The sequence below is a fragment of the Dinoponera quadriceps genome, unplaced genomic scaffold, assembly GCF_001313825.1.
Source record: "Dinoponera quadriceps isolate SergipeBrazil2010 unplaced genomic scaffold, ASM131382v1 scaffold163, whole genome shotgun sequence".
NCBI classification, from domain to species: Eukaryota; Metazoa; Arthropoda; class Insecta; order Hymenoptera; family Formicidae; genus Dinoponera; species Dinoponera quadriceps.
This window is the reverse complement of record NW_014554384.1, coordinates 2,096,816-2,112,105: the sequence shown is the minus strand read 5'-3', so window position 1 is coordinate 2,112,105 and position 15,290 is coordinate 2,096,816. Positions and strand designations below refer to the sequence as shown.

The 15,290-nt window shown below is 33.3% G+C and overlaps 3 protein-coding genes across 3 annotated transcripts; all 3 read left to right on the top strand.

The window, feature by feature from the left end:
* Positions 1 to 809: 809 nt before the first annotated feature.
* LOC106747665 lies at positions 810 to 2,102 on the top strand. The gene has a single exon (XM_014625418.1). The coding sequence runs from the start codon at positions 810 to 812 to the stop codon at positions 2,100 to 2,102; it is 1,293 nt and encodes a 430-aa protein (XP_014480904.1).
* Positions 2,103 to 3,059: 957 nt separating this feature from the next.
* Positions 3,060 to 7,456, top strand: LOC106747659. The gene is made up of 5 exons (XM_014625404.1): positions 3,060 to 3,609; positions 4,075 to 4,350; positions 6,130 to 6,376; positions 6,482 to 6,883; positions 7,402 to 7,456. The coding sequence occupies exons 1-5, from the start codon at positions 3,060 to 3,062 to the stop codon at positions 7,454 to 7,456; spliced, it is 1,530 nt and encodes a 509-aa protein (XP_014480890.1).
* A 2,415-nt stretch (positions 7,457 to 9,871) lies between these two features.
* On the top strand, positions 9,872 to 11,146 carry LOC106747653. Its single transcript, XM_014625392.1, has one exon. The coding sequence runs from the start codon at positions 9,872 to 9,874 to the stop codon at positions 11,144 to 11,146; it is 1,275 nt and encodes a 424-aa protein (XP_014480878.1).
* Positions 11,147 to 15,290: the final 4,144 nt, after the last annotated feature.

Genomic DNA, 15,290 nt, shown 5'->3' with positions numbered 1-15,290 from the left:
ATTTTATTATGGTTAATTTCTTTAAATATACATAATTATAAATAGGTTTTAAGTTGAAAACAGTATTATTTGTTTTTGTTTGTTAATGTGTGAAGAAATACTGATATTGATATGTTAACAAATTACTTTATCATTAGAGTTGCATTTCTTGTAAAAAGCTCATAAAACTGATTAATAAAACTTAATAAATAACTATTATTTTGTTTTTAAATTATTTTGTCTATAACGTGGTATAATCGTTCCCTTCTGCTATTATAATCGTCCTGGGGGATATTTATACTATATTTATACTTATATTATACAATAATTATATTATACTATAATATTTATTATACTATATATTTACTATATTAATTACGATTATTGGGACGGTTGTAATAGTATTCTTCATATTCTTTAAACAGAAATAATATTTTTTCTAATTACATTACAGAATTCAACACAGAGAAATTTTGTAGTAAAATAAATTCTCCAAGAATTCTCCAAAGATGCAGGTTTTTATTTACGTAGTTATTAAATTTTAACTGTTGTAAGACCTTAAATTCAAAATGTTACTTTTGTGCCCGGTCTGCCCTACTGGTCCATTTTCACTTCAAATAGAAAACAATTCTCATGTTCCGCCGAAATATATATAAACATATTATTGTCCTTCGTATATAGTCGGCGAGTGAACATCCATACTGAGAATATACAAAGAATTTTTTTTATTTTCGTCGCACACATGCCGAATTTCGCTCATTATTTCTCAAGTCACATCATAGACACTGAATTTCTATTATTAGATATCTTCATTAATCGAATATATCAATATGAGCAACCCGAACAAACAAGTGTTTGAATATCGCGGACCACGTACGGCTGAATGTTACAATCAGTTTTTCAATCCGAACATGTGTCACGTTTGTAAATCGGTAGACAAAGGCAATTTAATATTATGTAATAAATGCCGTTTGATTTCTTACTGCGGCGAGGAGCATAAAGCGAAGCACTACACGGAACACGAGGAGATCTGTATAATTATAAGACGTCTCTCGCGAGTGAATTTACAGAAAGACAAGCGCAGGTTTAGCAACTGGCAACAATGGATTCAATCGAGAGCTGAATTTGTGGAATCAATCCAACAGAAACTTAAGCGTCCATTAGAAGCGTACGAGAAGCAAATGATCCTGTGGCCAAAGTCATGTATTATGTGTTATCAACAGACTGAACTGCAAACTTGCCAAAGATGCTTCTCCACTAACTATTGCGTCGCACATGCGCAAGCCGTTACCAGCAAACATAATGATGACAAGTGCGAGCGATTAGTACGATTGCTCAACATAGATATCGAAACTGTTTCCGGTAGAACAATTGACATATCATACAGCTTTCTTATATCTGTTAATCAGAGGAGTTATTTCGAAGAGATGCTTGAATTTTGTATGAACTATGTACTAATGTCAAGGAACGATGTAGATTGGCTCGCCAAAGACTACGTTCTGTCTGATTACCTTTCAGGACCGTTGACTATCTATTTTGGGACTTCGAGATTTGAATTATTAAATTTTATCTTGGAGAAGTGCACAGTTATCCATGTTCTAGCAGCAAATTCCGCGGATAGAAATGGTCTACCAGCTTGGGAAGTTTTGTTGCACCTTCTGCCAGTAATTACAAAATTAGTGATTATTATGGTAGGACCGGAATTAATATACGAATCTAACAAGCAAATACTTTGTGAACTATGCACAGATAGGAACAGGGAGTTCGTTTTCTTTTCATTTCCTATGTTATACTGCGAATTTTTACAATCACCTGGTAATTATAGGGAACCAAATATAGTTGTAGTGTTTCATCCCGATATTACGGAGATTACACAGATAGAATTATTAGAAGAAATACAAGGATTGCTCTGCCCGTTTTTTCTAAGTTTTTCTTCCGAACAGAAGGCTCAAGAAAACATAAGAATGATACAAAAGAGCTTAAACACAGGTATAAATCCTATTTTTAATGGCAGGAATTATTTCGCAGGCCTTGCGCCACACAGAGACATTGATACTGGTAATACATATTTTCGAAATGAACATATAATTATTTACGAAGATTTAGGTGACTCTGTCAAATGAGAACCCATTACTAATTTTGGCGCTATTAATTTATTACGATTGTGCACTTCTTTTAAGAATATTATATTGTAAATACGTACACTTTATATTGTTATTATATAAATAAACTCACTTATCACTTTTCAGTATTATTTGAATATATTCACGATGTAACAATGATTGGACAATGAATTAAAATTGGACAATGAATTAATTTTGCATGAGGAGGAGAATGATATGTCGAATATTATTAAAAATAATTGTGGTTAAGTCCAAAATACTCTTTACTTAGGATTAATAATCGTTATATTTCTCCATAATATCTTTTGTACAATAATAACGTGCACTTTGATAATTAATTTATTTAATTTTCAAAACATAATGCTTTTATTATGTTAACAAATGAATATACAAGTTTTTTATATTTTTTACGTATATATATTCCACTATATGTTTTAATTTTATTGAAATATTCAAAATGAAAAATTAAATTCTCTCTCCCTTTATCTCTTTCTCAGTTTCAAATTGACAACAGAAATTTGCCGAAATATATACATACTACTATTGTCTTTAGTGGAGTTGAAGTGTGGACATTCGTACTGAAAATTATTTTATTTTCTAAACATAACATACACAACATTTTAAAATTACAAATCATGTATATGTTCCTCCGTGTGTTTAAAGTTTATTCGCATATGCCATCTAAGAAAGCAATATTTATAGTTCCTCTTACTTCTAGTTATATTTCAACAGTTTGACAACTGTTTGACAACATTAACAACATCTCGAGATTTGTAGAAACAGATACAAACTTTAGTGTTTTTATCATTGTTCTTTGTACAGTCGCTGTGTGCATTTGCGTTGAGAACTTGTATTAAGAATTTAATTTTTATCGTTCATATGTACGAAGTTTGTATTATTTCACAAGTGATATTGTTGATAAAATATTTGGGAACGTCGTTAAATAGACATATTAGTATGAGCAACCCGAACCAACAACTCTTTCAATATCGCGGACCACGTACGGCTGAATATTACAATTGTTTCTTCAATCCAAATATATGTCACGTTTGCAAATGTGTAGACAATTTGATATCATGCGATCGATGCTGCTTGATTTCTTACTGCAGCAATGTGCATAAAACCAAGCACCACAAGGAACACGAGGAAATCTGCATTATTATAACTCAGGTTTCGAATGTGACGTCACAAGAGGATATGCGCCGGCAACAGTTCAGTAACTGGCAGCAGTGGATTCGATCAAGAAATGAATTTATGGAAGCAATCCAAAAGAAATTGAAACGTCCAATGGAAGTTTACGAACAGCAAATGATATTGTGGTCAAAGACCTGTGTTGTGTGCCATCAGCAGACTGAGCTGAAAACCTGTCAAAGATGCTTTTCCGCCAACCACTGCGATCAGCATGCGGAAAGTTTTCCCAAGAAACATAATGACGCCAAATGCGATCAATTAATGCTGTTACTCAATATAGATATCGAAAACATCTCTGGTAATACACAGAATATGAGTTACGATTTTCTACCGTCTGTAAACACAAAGGGACATTATGTGGAAATGCTCGAATTTTGTATGGAATATATTCTAAGTCCGAGAACAGAAGCGGATTGGCTTGCAAAGGATTACGTTCAATCTGATTACCTTTCAGGACCGCTGACAGTATATTGTGGGCTAGAAAAACTAAAATCATTAGGTCTTATACGAAATAGTCAAGTTATTATTCATGTTATAGCTGCAGACTCGGTGGACAGAAGAAGTATACCGGCTTGGGAAATTTTGTTCCACCTTACAATCGAAATGAAGTGTCTAATAATTATCTTGGTGGGGCCGGAAATGAAGAACGAGAACGATATATTTAGTCTTTGTGAACATTGCCGGAGAATGAGAAATGTGCTTTCCATCTATTCAATTCCTATGATGTACCACGAGTTTATGCAATCGCCCATGGAATATAAAGAACCAAGAATAATTGTAGGATTTCATGCCGAAATTAATATAGGGGACACATGGTCGGAATCTATAAAGGCAATACAGAATCAAGGTTGCCCAGTAATTTTAAGCTCTACATGTAAAAATCAGGCACGAAATGAGATAATTAAGATACAAGAAACCCTGAATATAATTAAAGAACCTTATTTCAATGGCAAAAATTATTTCGCTGGTCTTGTACCGCACAAAAACCCAAACACTGGAGATATATATTTCCGTAATGAACATTTAATATTTTATGATGATTTACTTACTTACGAAGGTAACGAATCATCTAATAGCAGCTCTTAAAATAAACGATCGTTTCAGTATTGTCGTAAACAAAATATACATAGATTGTTATTATGAGTAAAATATGAAAATTTATAATAAAAATTACCCTCCTTTGTTGGCATTTAACACATTACACACGTTTCTTATTGGTCAAATATTGATAAAATATAATCGTAAATGTGACGGTTGAATAGTCATGATATATTTTATTATAAAGTTTCTCACAATTAATAAAACAACGCTTTTACGCAGATACAGAGCTGCAAACTAAAGAGAAAATTACTGTACGATTCTTCAAACTTCGGGATAGTTACTAAATTAAGAAACATGAAAAATCATTAAATAATTACATGCGTTGGCGTAATATAACCATGTCGACATACTTTCTGACATCCTACATCATTCGTCGATGCAAGAAGATTATGTCACGAGTTGGTGATTTTTGCAGATATTTTTCAATTAATTTTTCAATAATTATTTCGAAACTTGTGAAATAGTAGATACCTTTTTATTTCATTAAATGAGATTCACGTGCCCACGAGCGTTGCGTCCATGGAAAATTGTAGAAATACATTGGCTACATAATAATTGGTATATATTACATTTTTTTGTAGTATGAGTTATAGTGAACCATGTCATGTGAATCCTTCCAATACAGTTTTATCTATACACTAAACATCATAAGTGGTTTAATATTTACAGACACAGGCGCTATAGGAATTCGTATTCACACGTATTATATGTAAATATTTGTGTATATACGTGTGTATATATTATATATATGTATATATCTGTACATCCTTATTATTATTACATAGTAACATTGTGGTATAGTGGAAAAAAAGAAATCCTAATAACACATCCAGTATTATTAAAAATATATGGTGTTTATGAAATGAAGAAGAAAAATTTGTGAGAAATTTAACATTTGATATAATATATCGTTCAATATTATAAAAATTGTTGTTCTCATTACTATATTATTACGCTACAACCTCATATCGGTCGGTAAATGGTAACATGTATTCATTTCTTGAGTCGTAAAAATTTCTTCCTTCAATTTTTCTACGTTTAAGCTGGAAATATTTCTTCTGATGTTAATAATAGTTAAACAATTCCAAAACAACTTTTCCAGAAATTACTGTGCAATTGATAATTGATAATTTAATTAATTTTATTTCCTAAATTAAAAATTTGTAGCGTTCCGAGAAAAACATATCGATGTACACAGTGCTATATATCCATTACACCTTTTTTTATATGTATACAATATGATATTTTCTATTTGATGACAGCCATTTGTAGCTTTATACGACCTTTGTCACAATTCAAATTGACGACGGTTCGCAAGAGACTCGCCGAAGCACACATAAACACGTTATTACTTTTCCTCGTACAGTCGCCGCGCGAATATCTGATACTAATAATTTGCATAACAAGATTTATTTCTATTATTCGTATGCCAAGTTTCCGAACATTATTTCACAAATTATATTACTGATAAAGTACACGAGAAATTCAATAAGTAGGCATATCGACATGAGTAATTTACACATGCAAGTCTGGAAACCTCGTGTATTACGCATCAAGAAATATTACAATGAGTTCTTCAATCCAAACATTTGTCATGTCTGCAAATCGGTGAACATTGACTATTCGATATCATGCAATAAGTGTCGTTTGGTTTTTTATTGCACAAAAGCACACAAAAATCTTCACCAACTGCTCCATATGGATATCTGCAGGATTATTACACATGTTTCGCAAGTGGATCAAGATAGGCGTAGATTTAGCAACAGGCAAGAATGGATCCAGTCGAGAAAAGAATTGTTGGAATTAGTCAAACTCAATCTTTGCCGGCCATTGGAGACGTACGAGTTGCAAATAATCCTGTGGTCGAAATCGTGTATTGTTTGTCACCAACAGGCTAAACTACACACTTGCCAGAAGTGCTTCTCCGCTAATTATTGCGATGATCATGCAACAGATTTTGGCGTGAAACATGACGAAAGAAAGTGCGAACATCTGACGATTTTATTAGATATATATACCAAAACTGTAACCGTTAATAAAAATGAGATAAAATACGAATTTTTTGAACATATTACTATAAATAATAGTTGTGAAGAGATGTACAAATTTTGCACAGAATTTATATTGATACAAAGAGGAAATGTGAATTTGATTGCTCAGGACTACGTCATGTCTGATTATCTTTCAGGACCACTCACCGTCTATTCTGGATTAAAGAGAATAAATGTGTTAAGTAAAGGAAGGAGTTTGAGGAAATTAAATCTGCTAGAAAATTCTGTCGTTATTCATATTATAGCCGCAAATTCTTTGGACAGAAACGGTCTGGAAGCTTGGGAAATTTTGTTACATCTCTTGCCTGATGTACAAGAATTAGTGATCATTATGATAGGTCCAGAATTATCGTACGATATGAAAACATGTGATCTTTGTAATCGATGCAAGGAACAGAAGACGCTCTCCTTTTTTTCTATTCCTTTGTTGTACCACAAGTACGTAAAAATGTATGAGGGTAAGAGAGATCCCGATGTGATTGTAGGATTTCATGTCGAATTAAATGAGGGGGATATATGGTCGGAATCTTTAAGAGCAATACAAACTCGTTTCCGTCCGCTAATTTTGGGCTCTTCATGCGAGAGAGAAGCTCAGAAAAATATAAGTAAAATAAAAAAAGTTGTAGGTTCAAGTATAAATCCTATTTTTAATGGATGTAATCATTTCGCTGGTCTTGTACCGCACAGAGATTTAGAAACTGACGATATATATTTCCGTAATGAACATTTGATTATTTATGATAAATTATATTATTCGGAATAGGACTAGTTTTTGTCTGTACAACTTCATGCCATTATAAATCTTTCCTTTAATGGATTATTGTCAACGAGATATACTGAATTATTTTATCTTAGTGTTCTAATTATTTTTATTATTTTTATCACTCTAACAGTTTTTTCGGATCTATTGTTTAAACTATAAGCGTTTTTATCAAGTATGTACTTTTTAACGGCAGCTACAATGTTCCTCAAAGTTCTACTGTAGTTTTAGGAGTGAAAGTTGAAAGATAATGGTTCATTTTATTAATTATATAACAATTACGACACACGACGATCACAACATTCGGATGCGATGTATTTTGAAGGAGGAGAAGGAATGTGATGATGAATTGCAGTCGTGGCACTCGTGGAAAGGTTGGACATATCAAACTGAGAAGGAAGTCCTGTAATCACTTTGTAATTTTCACAATAATTATTGAACCATGAAGTTAAAAATATTAGAAAATGAGTGTACGTGAAGCGACGATAGGACGAGTAGGCATTCGTTCTAATTCGGGTCGCGAAATTGTTAACAATTTACCCGCAATAGCGGATTATGTGTTATACGATAACATGGTGATTAGGATCTATTTTGTTATTTAATTTACTTTTATTCTAAACAATATTTATTATTTCTCTTAGTGGTTAAAGCTTATTTGCGACATTTTATTTGGAATCTGATATTTGTACTTTCTTACATCACCAAATACATTTCAATCATTTCAACAACACTCCTCGATATCTACACAAACCACATAAACATCTTTCCGAGTAGATATTGAATCTAGCAATTATTTAGTTATGACATAGAAGAGTTGGGTTTTCCATTGCTATTAGCTAGTTGTACTAGCTAATAGAACTTAATATAGGGGACACATGGTCGGAATCTATAAGGGCAATACAGAATCAAGATTGCTCATTAATTTTAAGCTTTACATGTCAACAACAGGCGCGAAATAACATAATTAAGATACAAGATACCCTGAGTATAATTAAAGAATCTTATTTCAATGGCAAATATCATTTCGCTGGTCTTGCACTGCATAAAGACCCAAACACTGGAGATACGTATTTCCGTAATAAACATTTAATATTTTATTATGATTTACTTTATTACGAAGATAACGGACCAAATAATAGCAGCTTTTAAATTAAATGATCGTTTCAGTATTGTCGTAAACAAAATATACATAGATTATTATTATGAGTAAAATATGAATATTTATAATAAATATTACACTTCTTTGTTGGCATTTACACACATTGTTTCTTATTGATTAAATATTGATAAAATATAATTGTAGATGTGACGGTTGAATAGTCATGATATACTTTATTATAAAGTTTCTCACAATTAATAAAACAATGCTTCTACGCAGATACATAGCTGCAAACTAAAGAGAAAATTACTGTACGATTCTTCAAACTTCGCGATAGTTACTAAATTAAGAAACATGAAAAATCATTAAATAATTACGTGCGTTGGCGTAATATAACCATATCGACATACTTTCTGATGTCTTACATCATTCGTCGATGCAAGAAGATTATGGCACGAGTTGGTAATTTTTGCAGTTAATTTTCCAATAATTATCTCGAAATTTACGAGATAATAGATACCTTTCTATTTAATTAAGTGAGATTTACCTGCCCACGAGCGTTGTGTTACTGTAAAATTGTAGAAATACATTAGCTATATAATAATTGATATATATTACATTTTCTTGTAGTATGAGTCATAGTGAACCATGTCATGGGGATCCTTTCGATATACTTTAATCTATACACTAAACGTCATAAGTGGTTTAACATTTGCCGACACAAGCGCTATAAGAATTTGTATTCAAATGTATCATATGTAAATATTTGTGTATATACGTGTGTACATATTATATGTATATATATATATATGTATTTATTTGTACATCCTTATTATTATTACATAGTTAAATTGTAGTATGGTGGAAGAAAAGGAATTCTATTAACACATCAAGTATTATTAAGAATATATGGTGTTTATGAAATGAAGAAGAAAAATTTGTGCAAAATTTAACATTTGATATGTCGTTCAATATTCTAAATATTGTTGTTCTTATTGCTGCATTATTACGCTACAACTTCATATCGGTCGGTAATTTGTAACATGTATTCATTTCTTGAGCCGTAAAAATTTCTTCCTTCAAATTTTTTACGTTTAAGCTGGAAATATTTCTTTTGATGATAATAATAGTAAAACAATTCCAAAACAACTTTTCCAGAAATTATTTTGCAATTGATAATTGATAATTTAATTAATTTTATTTTTTAAATTAAAAATTTGTAGCGTTCCTAGAGAAACATATCGATGTACACAGTGCTATATATCCGTTACACCTTTTTTTTATATGTTTACTATTTATTCAATATTTTCTATTTGAAGACAGCTATTTGTACCTTTACACGACCTTTGTTACAATTCAAATTGACGACGGTTCGCAAGAGACTCGCCGAAGCACACATAAACACGTTATTACTTTTCCTCGTACAGTCGCCGCGCGAATATCTGATACTAATAATTTGCATAACAAGTTTTATTTCTATCATTCGCATGCCAAGTTTCCGTACATTATTTCACAAATTATATTACTGATAAAGTACACGAGAAATTCAATAAGTAGGCATATCGACATGAGTAATTTACACATGCAAGTCTTGGAACCTCGTGTATCACACGTCAAGAAATATTACAATCACTTCTTCAATCCAAACATTTGTCACGTCTGCAAATCGGTGAACATGGACAATTCGATATCGTGCGAGAAGTGTCGTTTGGTTTTTTATTGCACCAAAGAACACAAAAATCTTCACAAAAGCCACCATATGGATATCTGCAGGATTATTGCACATGTTTCGCAAGTGGATCAAAATAGGCGTAGATTTAGCAACAGGCAAGAATGGATACAGTCGAGAAAAGAATTGTTGGAATTAATCAAACACAATCTTCGCCGGCCGTTGGAGACGTACGAGTTGCAAATGATCCTGTGGTCGAAATCGTGTATTGCTTGTCACCAACAGGCTGAATTGCACACTTGCCAGAAGTGCTTCTCCGCTAATTATTGCGATGATCATGCAACAGCTTTCGGCGTGAAACATGACGAAAGAAAGTGCGAACATCTGACGATTTTATTCGATATATATACCAAAACTATGACCGTTAATAAAAATAAGATAAAATACGAATTTTTTGAACATATTACTGAACAGAATAGTTGTGATGATATGTACAAATTTTGCACACAATTTATATTGATGCAAAGAGGAAATGTGAATTTGATTGCTCAGGACTACGTCAAGTCTGATTATCTTTCAGGACCACTCACCGTCTATTCTGGATTAAAGAGAATAAATGTGTTAAGTATTCTGCAAGGAAATTCTGTCGTTATTCATATTATAGCCGCAAATTCTGTGGACAGAAACGGTCTAGAAGCTTGGGAAATTTTGTTACATCTTTTGCCTGATGTACAAGAATTAGTGATCATTATGATAGGTCCAGAATTATCGTACGATATGAAAACATGTCAACTTTGTGAACAATGCAAGAGAAAGAAAACATTCGACTTTTTTTCTATTCCTATGTTGTACCACAATTACGTAAAAATGTTTGAGGGTAAGAGAGATCCCGATGTGATTGTAGGATTTCATGTCGAATTAAATGAAGGGAATACATGGTCGGAATCTTTAAGAGCAATACAAACTCGTTTCCGTCCGCTAATTTTGGGCTCTTCGTGCAAGAGAGAAGCTCACAAAGACATAAATAAGATTAAAAATGTTATAGGTACAAGTATAAATCCTATTTTTAATGGATGTAATCATTTCGCTGGTCTTGTACCGCACATGAATTTAGAAACTGGCGATATATATTTCCGCAATGAACATTTGATTATTTATGATAAATTATATTAGTCGGACTAGGACTAATTTTTGTGTATACAACTTCATGCGATCAGAATCTTTCCTTTAATGGATTATTGTATACGAGATATGTTGAATTATTTCATCTTAGTGTCCTTATTGTTTTTATTGTTCTTATCGCTCTAATTGTTTTATCGTATCTATTGTTTAATCTATAAGCGTCTTTAATCAAGTATGTATTTTTTAACGGCAGCTGCATTGTTTCTCAAGTTCTACCGTAGTTTTAGGCGTGAAGGTTGAAAGATAATGGTTCATTTTATTAATTATATATCAATTACAACATACGACGATCGCAACGTTCGGATGCGAAGTATTTTGAAGGAGGAGAAGGAATATGATGATAAATTGTAGACGTGACACTCGCGCAAAGGTAGAACATCATACTGACAAGGTAGTCCTGTATCAATCTGTGATTTTCACAAAAGTCATTGAACAATCAACTCAAAAATATTAGGAAATTAGTACGCGTTAAGCGGTAGGACGTGTAGGCATTCCTTCTCATTCAAGTCGCGAATTTGTTAACAATTTTTTCGCAACGGTGGACTATGTGTGATATTTATTATATCACGATGTGTGATATTTATTATATTATATATATTATATCATGATGGTTTGCAATTCAACATCATGGATATCTGTCACTGCCAAAAGACCATCATCAAATTCGAGACATCATGCATGCGAATTTGCATTCTACAATTATCTTATATATATACTCATTCATTGAAATTTTTTACTTCACTTCCTAAAACTATCGCAAAATGATATAAGACTTTTTCGTTCAATGTGATAGACTCTTTCTTTACACTAATAATATGTCATTAATTGTTAGACATCTTGCGGAGTAAAATTAAAATGATAAACTGCATCTTTTACAACACGAATTGTTGAGCCATGTCATTCATCACGTGCCCTAGACGCCATAAATATATATAATTTAATATTTACCGAACTCAAGCTTATCTGCATGATTTGTACGATTACGTCTATCATTAATGTTAATTCCGCGCTTGGAAACAATACTTCTAATATAATTTGGAATATACGCCATTTGTGAAGTGAGATGAAATCAAATATAAAAGAAGGTACATTTTAAGTACCGTTCAATATCTTGACAAACGTATTATCTAATAATTAGACAGTTCTGACATCTGATTTCGAGATTTAGGATTTATAATACGTTACTGTTAAACAATTACTAGGCAGAGTTTGATATTGTAATATAACCATAATTTCGATTTGCGGACTAATATATTCCTCCTAGCGGCGAGATAGTAGCTAGACTGTATATTTTAGAAAAAACGGCCCCATCATAATTCTAGTCTTAAATGTAACATTAGAATTTGTTTGCGGAAGCCGACTTGTTAAGCATGACAAAGAAATAAAAATCACCGGGCAATATTTAGAAGTGCTGGATTTCTTTGTAGCGCGTGTTTGGAAGTGCGTCATCATCTTGGAATGTAAATACGCGTTATCGGGACACGTTAGCAGCCGTAATGTTCGTGTCACGGCACAAGGCGGACTAACTAACCTCTGAAATATAGCTCTAGGAGGAGGAGGAAATTCTTCCTTGGCAATATAAAAAAAGCGCGACACGTTAAGAAGCACGGTAATGAACAAAACACGCAAACACGACGAAAACTTGTATGCATGGGCTCAGATGATTCATTTGTGCAACGCAGTTTTTTTCTGACCGGCAACCATAACATGATTTACAATGACATGCGTGCCGGTTTCATGTGTATGTATGTGTGTAGACTATTTATTATTTATTTATTCGTTTTTATAATAAAAAGAAAAAGAAAGAGAGAGAGAGAGAGAGAGAGAGAGAGAGAGACGTTTCTGTTTTATATATATATTTGGAAATGTATGATAAACGATTAATATATAATATGTATAATAATTTGTAAACGATTCCGATAACGAGAAATAAATTTACAATTTATTTTTTTACATTAACTCTTCTTCGATATTGTTAATTCGAAAACAATTCCATATTAGCGAAAGTTTAAGCGACGTTTCAATCTCTCTCTTTCTCTTTCTCTCTCTCTTTCTCTCTATCTATCTATCTATCTGTCTTGTGCTGTATCCAATATCCTTGAAGAGATACAAGCTATCATTATTTTCCACAAGCGGATGAACGAACACTATTGTCAGGGAGAGAAATATAATGCTGAAGTGAACGTGCTACGTCACAGTAACAAGCGGAATCCTAAGCAGCAAGGTTTGCAATAAAGCGAGTAGGTTCTCCGAGCACTACCGGCAGGATTTTATTTATCGGAGGTTGTATTGCAAGATACAAGGATCTCGCCGAGCGGAACTTTGACCGGAGTACCGATCTCTCGGATCATATCCTGTCATAATTTGAGATCTATTAAAGGAACGAAAGTTAGGTCTAATTTCGCGTTTTGTTGACGGATTAGTTGAGAGGACCGATCGTTACTCCCAAGAAGAAAGTTGCAGGTTAAGTTAACTCAATAACATTATTAAGCTTACGAGATCTACACATATTTTCTTTCGCTTAATCTCTTCTATGTGCAAAACGCTATTCTTCTATTTCTCTATTATCCAGAAAACAAGTTGGATCCATGTGATCACTGATATTATCAGCCTGATCCAATGAGATAATTGGATTTCTAATGACCAGTCAGTAGAGACAATAAATGAAAATTGATAATAAACTTAATAATTTATAAAAGACAAAAAAATGCAAAAAATCACGATTTTTACGACTTTTTCGCGGTATTTGAGAGAATTATAATGTTATTTCAGCATCAAAATCACGAATGTTACTCTCAGGGTTAATAACCATATAACCAACATAATACACGTCACATATCGATTATGATCAAATTAATAATATTGTCTTCATTATAAGAGCCATTTATTCTTAGAAAACGAATGCAACGAGTACGAGCAGAAACAATGTTCTTTAAAAAGTTGGAAATGCTTAAAACGTTTAATTCTTTGAAACGTTTAATTGCAAATACATAATATCGTACTTGTCAGGGTAATTAACAGAAACCTGAAGAATCGCGAGTCAAGGTACGAGAGATCAGTCAAATTCAATTATGATTAGCGGACGCGTCAAAGAACGCAAAGTTCGCAAATTTCGACCGGCTAATTCGGGAACGCGTTTTACACGTTGCATGGAAGTTACAACTCAACGTCGAAAATAATTGCCGCTCTCTGCCGCGGAAAAAGGGCAGAAGCGTTAATCCCTCTGGGTAGAGAGTAAAGGATGGGAATGTCGGGAACGCGGGTCGCGTTAACAAGCGGCGCGCAAGATTCACGACGAAACAATCCCCGCGGTAACCGCGATGCGACTTATTTATCGAAAGGCTCAGGGCGGTCGCGCGCGAAGATTTAGCGAGGCGTGCCGCCGCTAATCAATCTCCCGTTGGCGTTGTCTTTGATCTGTTAAAATAGCTGCCGCGCGCTCGCGCGCTGTCGTCGGGATTTAGCGCAGCTCGCGCGAGGTCGAGGAGGATCCGGTCGATTAAATCCGAGCCGGAAAAAGGAAAGAAAGAGAGTGAAAGGAATGACGGGAAAGCGAGAAAGCGAATGTGGCAGAGAGAGAGAGAGAGAGAGGAGAGGGTAGTCCGGAGAGGATGGAATAAAACTGCATAGAAAGAACTTATTTGCAACCGAGTCCACGAGAAGACTCGTGCCGAAAACTCAGTTCTCACGTAAGAATAGAAACGCTAATAATTAATATAATTTCGGATTTCATAACGATGAATATTTGTCCAATGAAAACAACAGCAATGATCATATACGAGTGAGATCATTACAAAAAAATAAGAAGTAGGAATGATGAGTATAAGAATAAAATATAACAAAAAATAATAGGATAAAGAGTACTTAAAAGAGGGGAGGGGGAGAGAAGAGAGAATTTCAAATAGTCCGGAGAGAAAGACTATATATAAGTCTAAGGATTAAGAGTTGACGAGACAACGTTCAGACGGTTATTAAAGACGAGTCTCGATATTCCCGTAATTATTTGGACTGCACAATCTACTTCTGTACGATATTTCGCTTGATTCCTTCTATGGGACGCTCCATTTTCTTTTATTTTTTGAGACGGAGGACGAATTGAAAGAGAGTGGAAACACTAATGAGATTGACGAGGGAT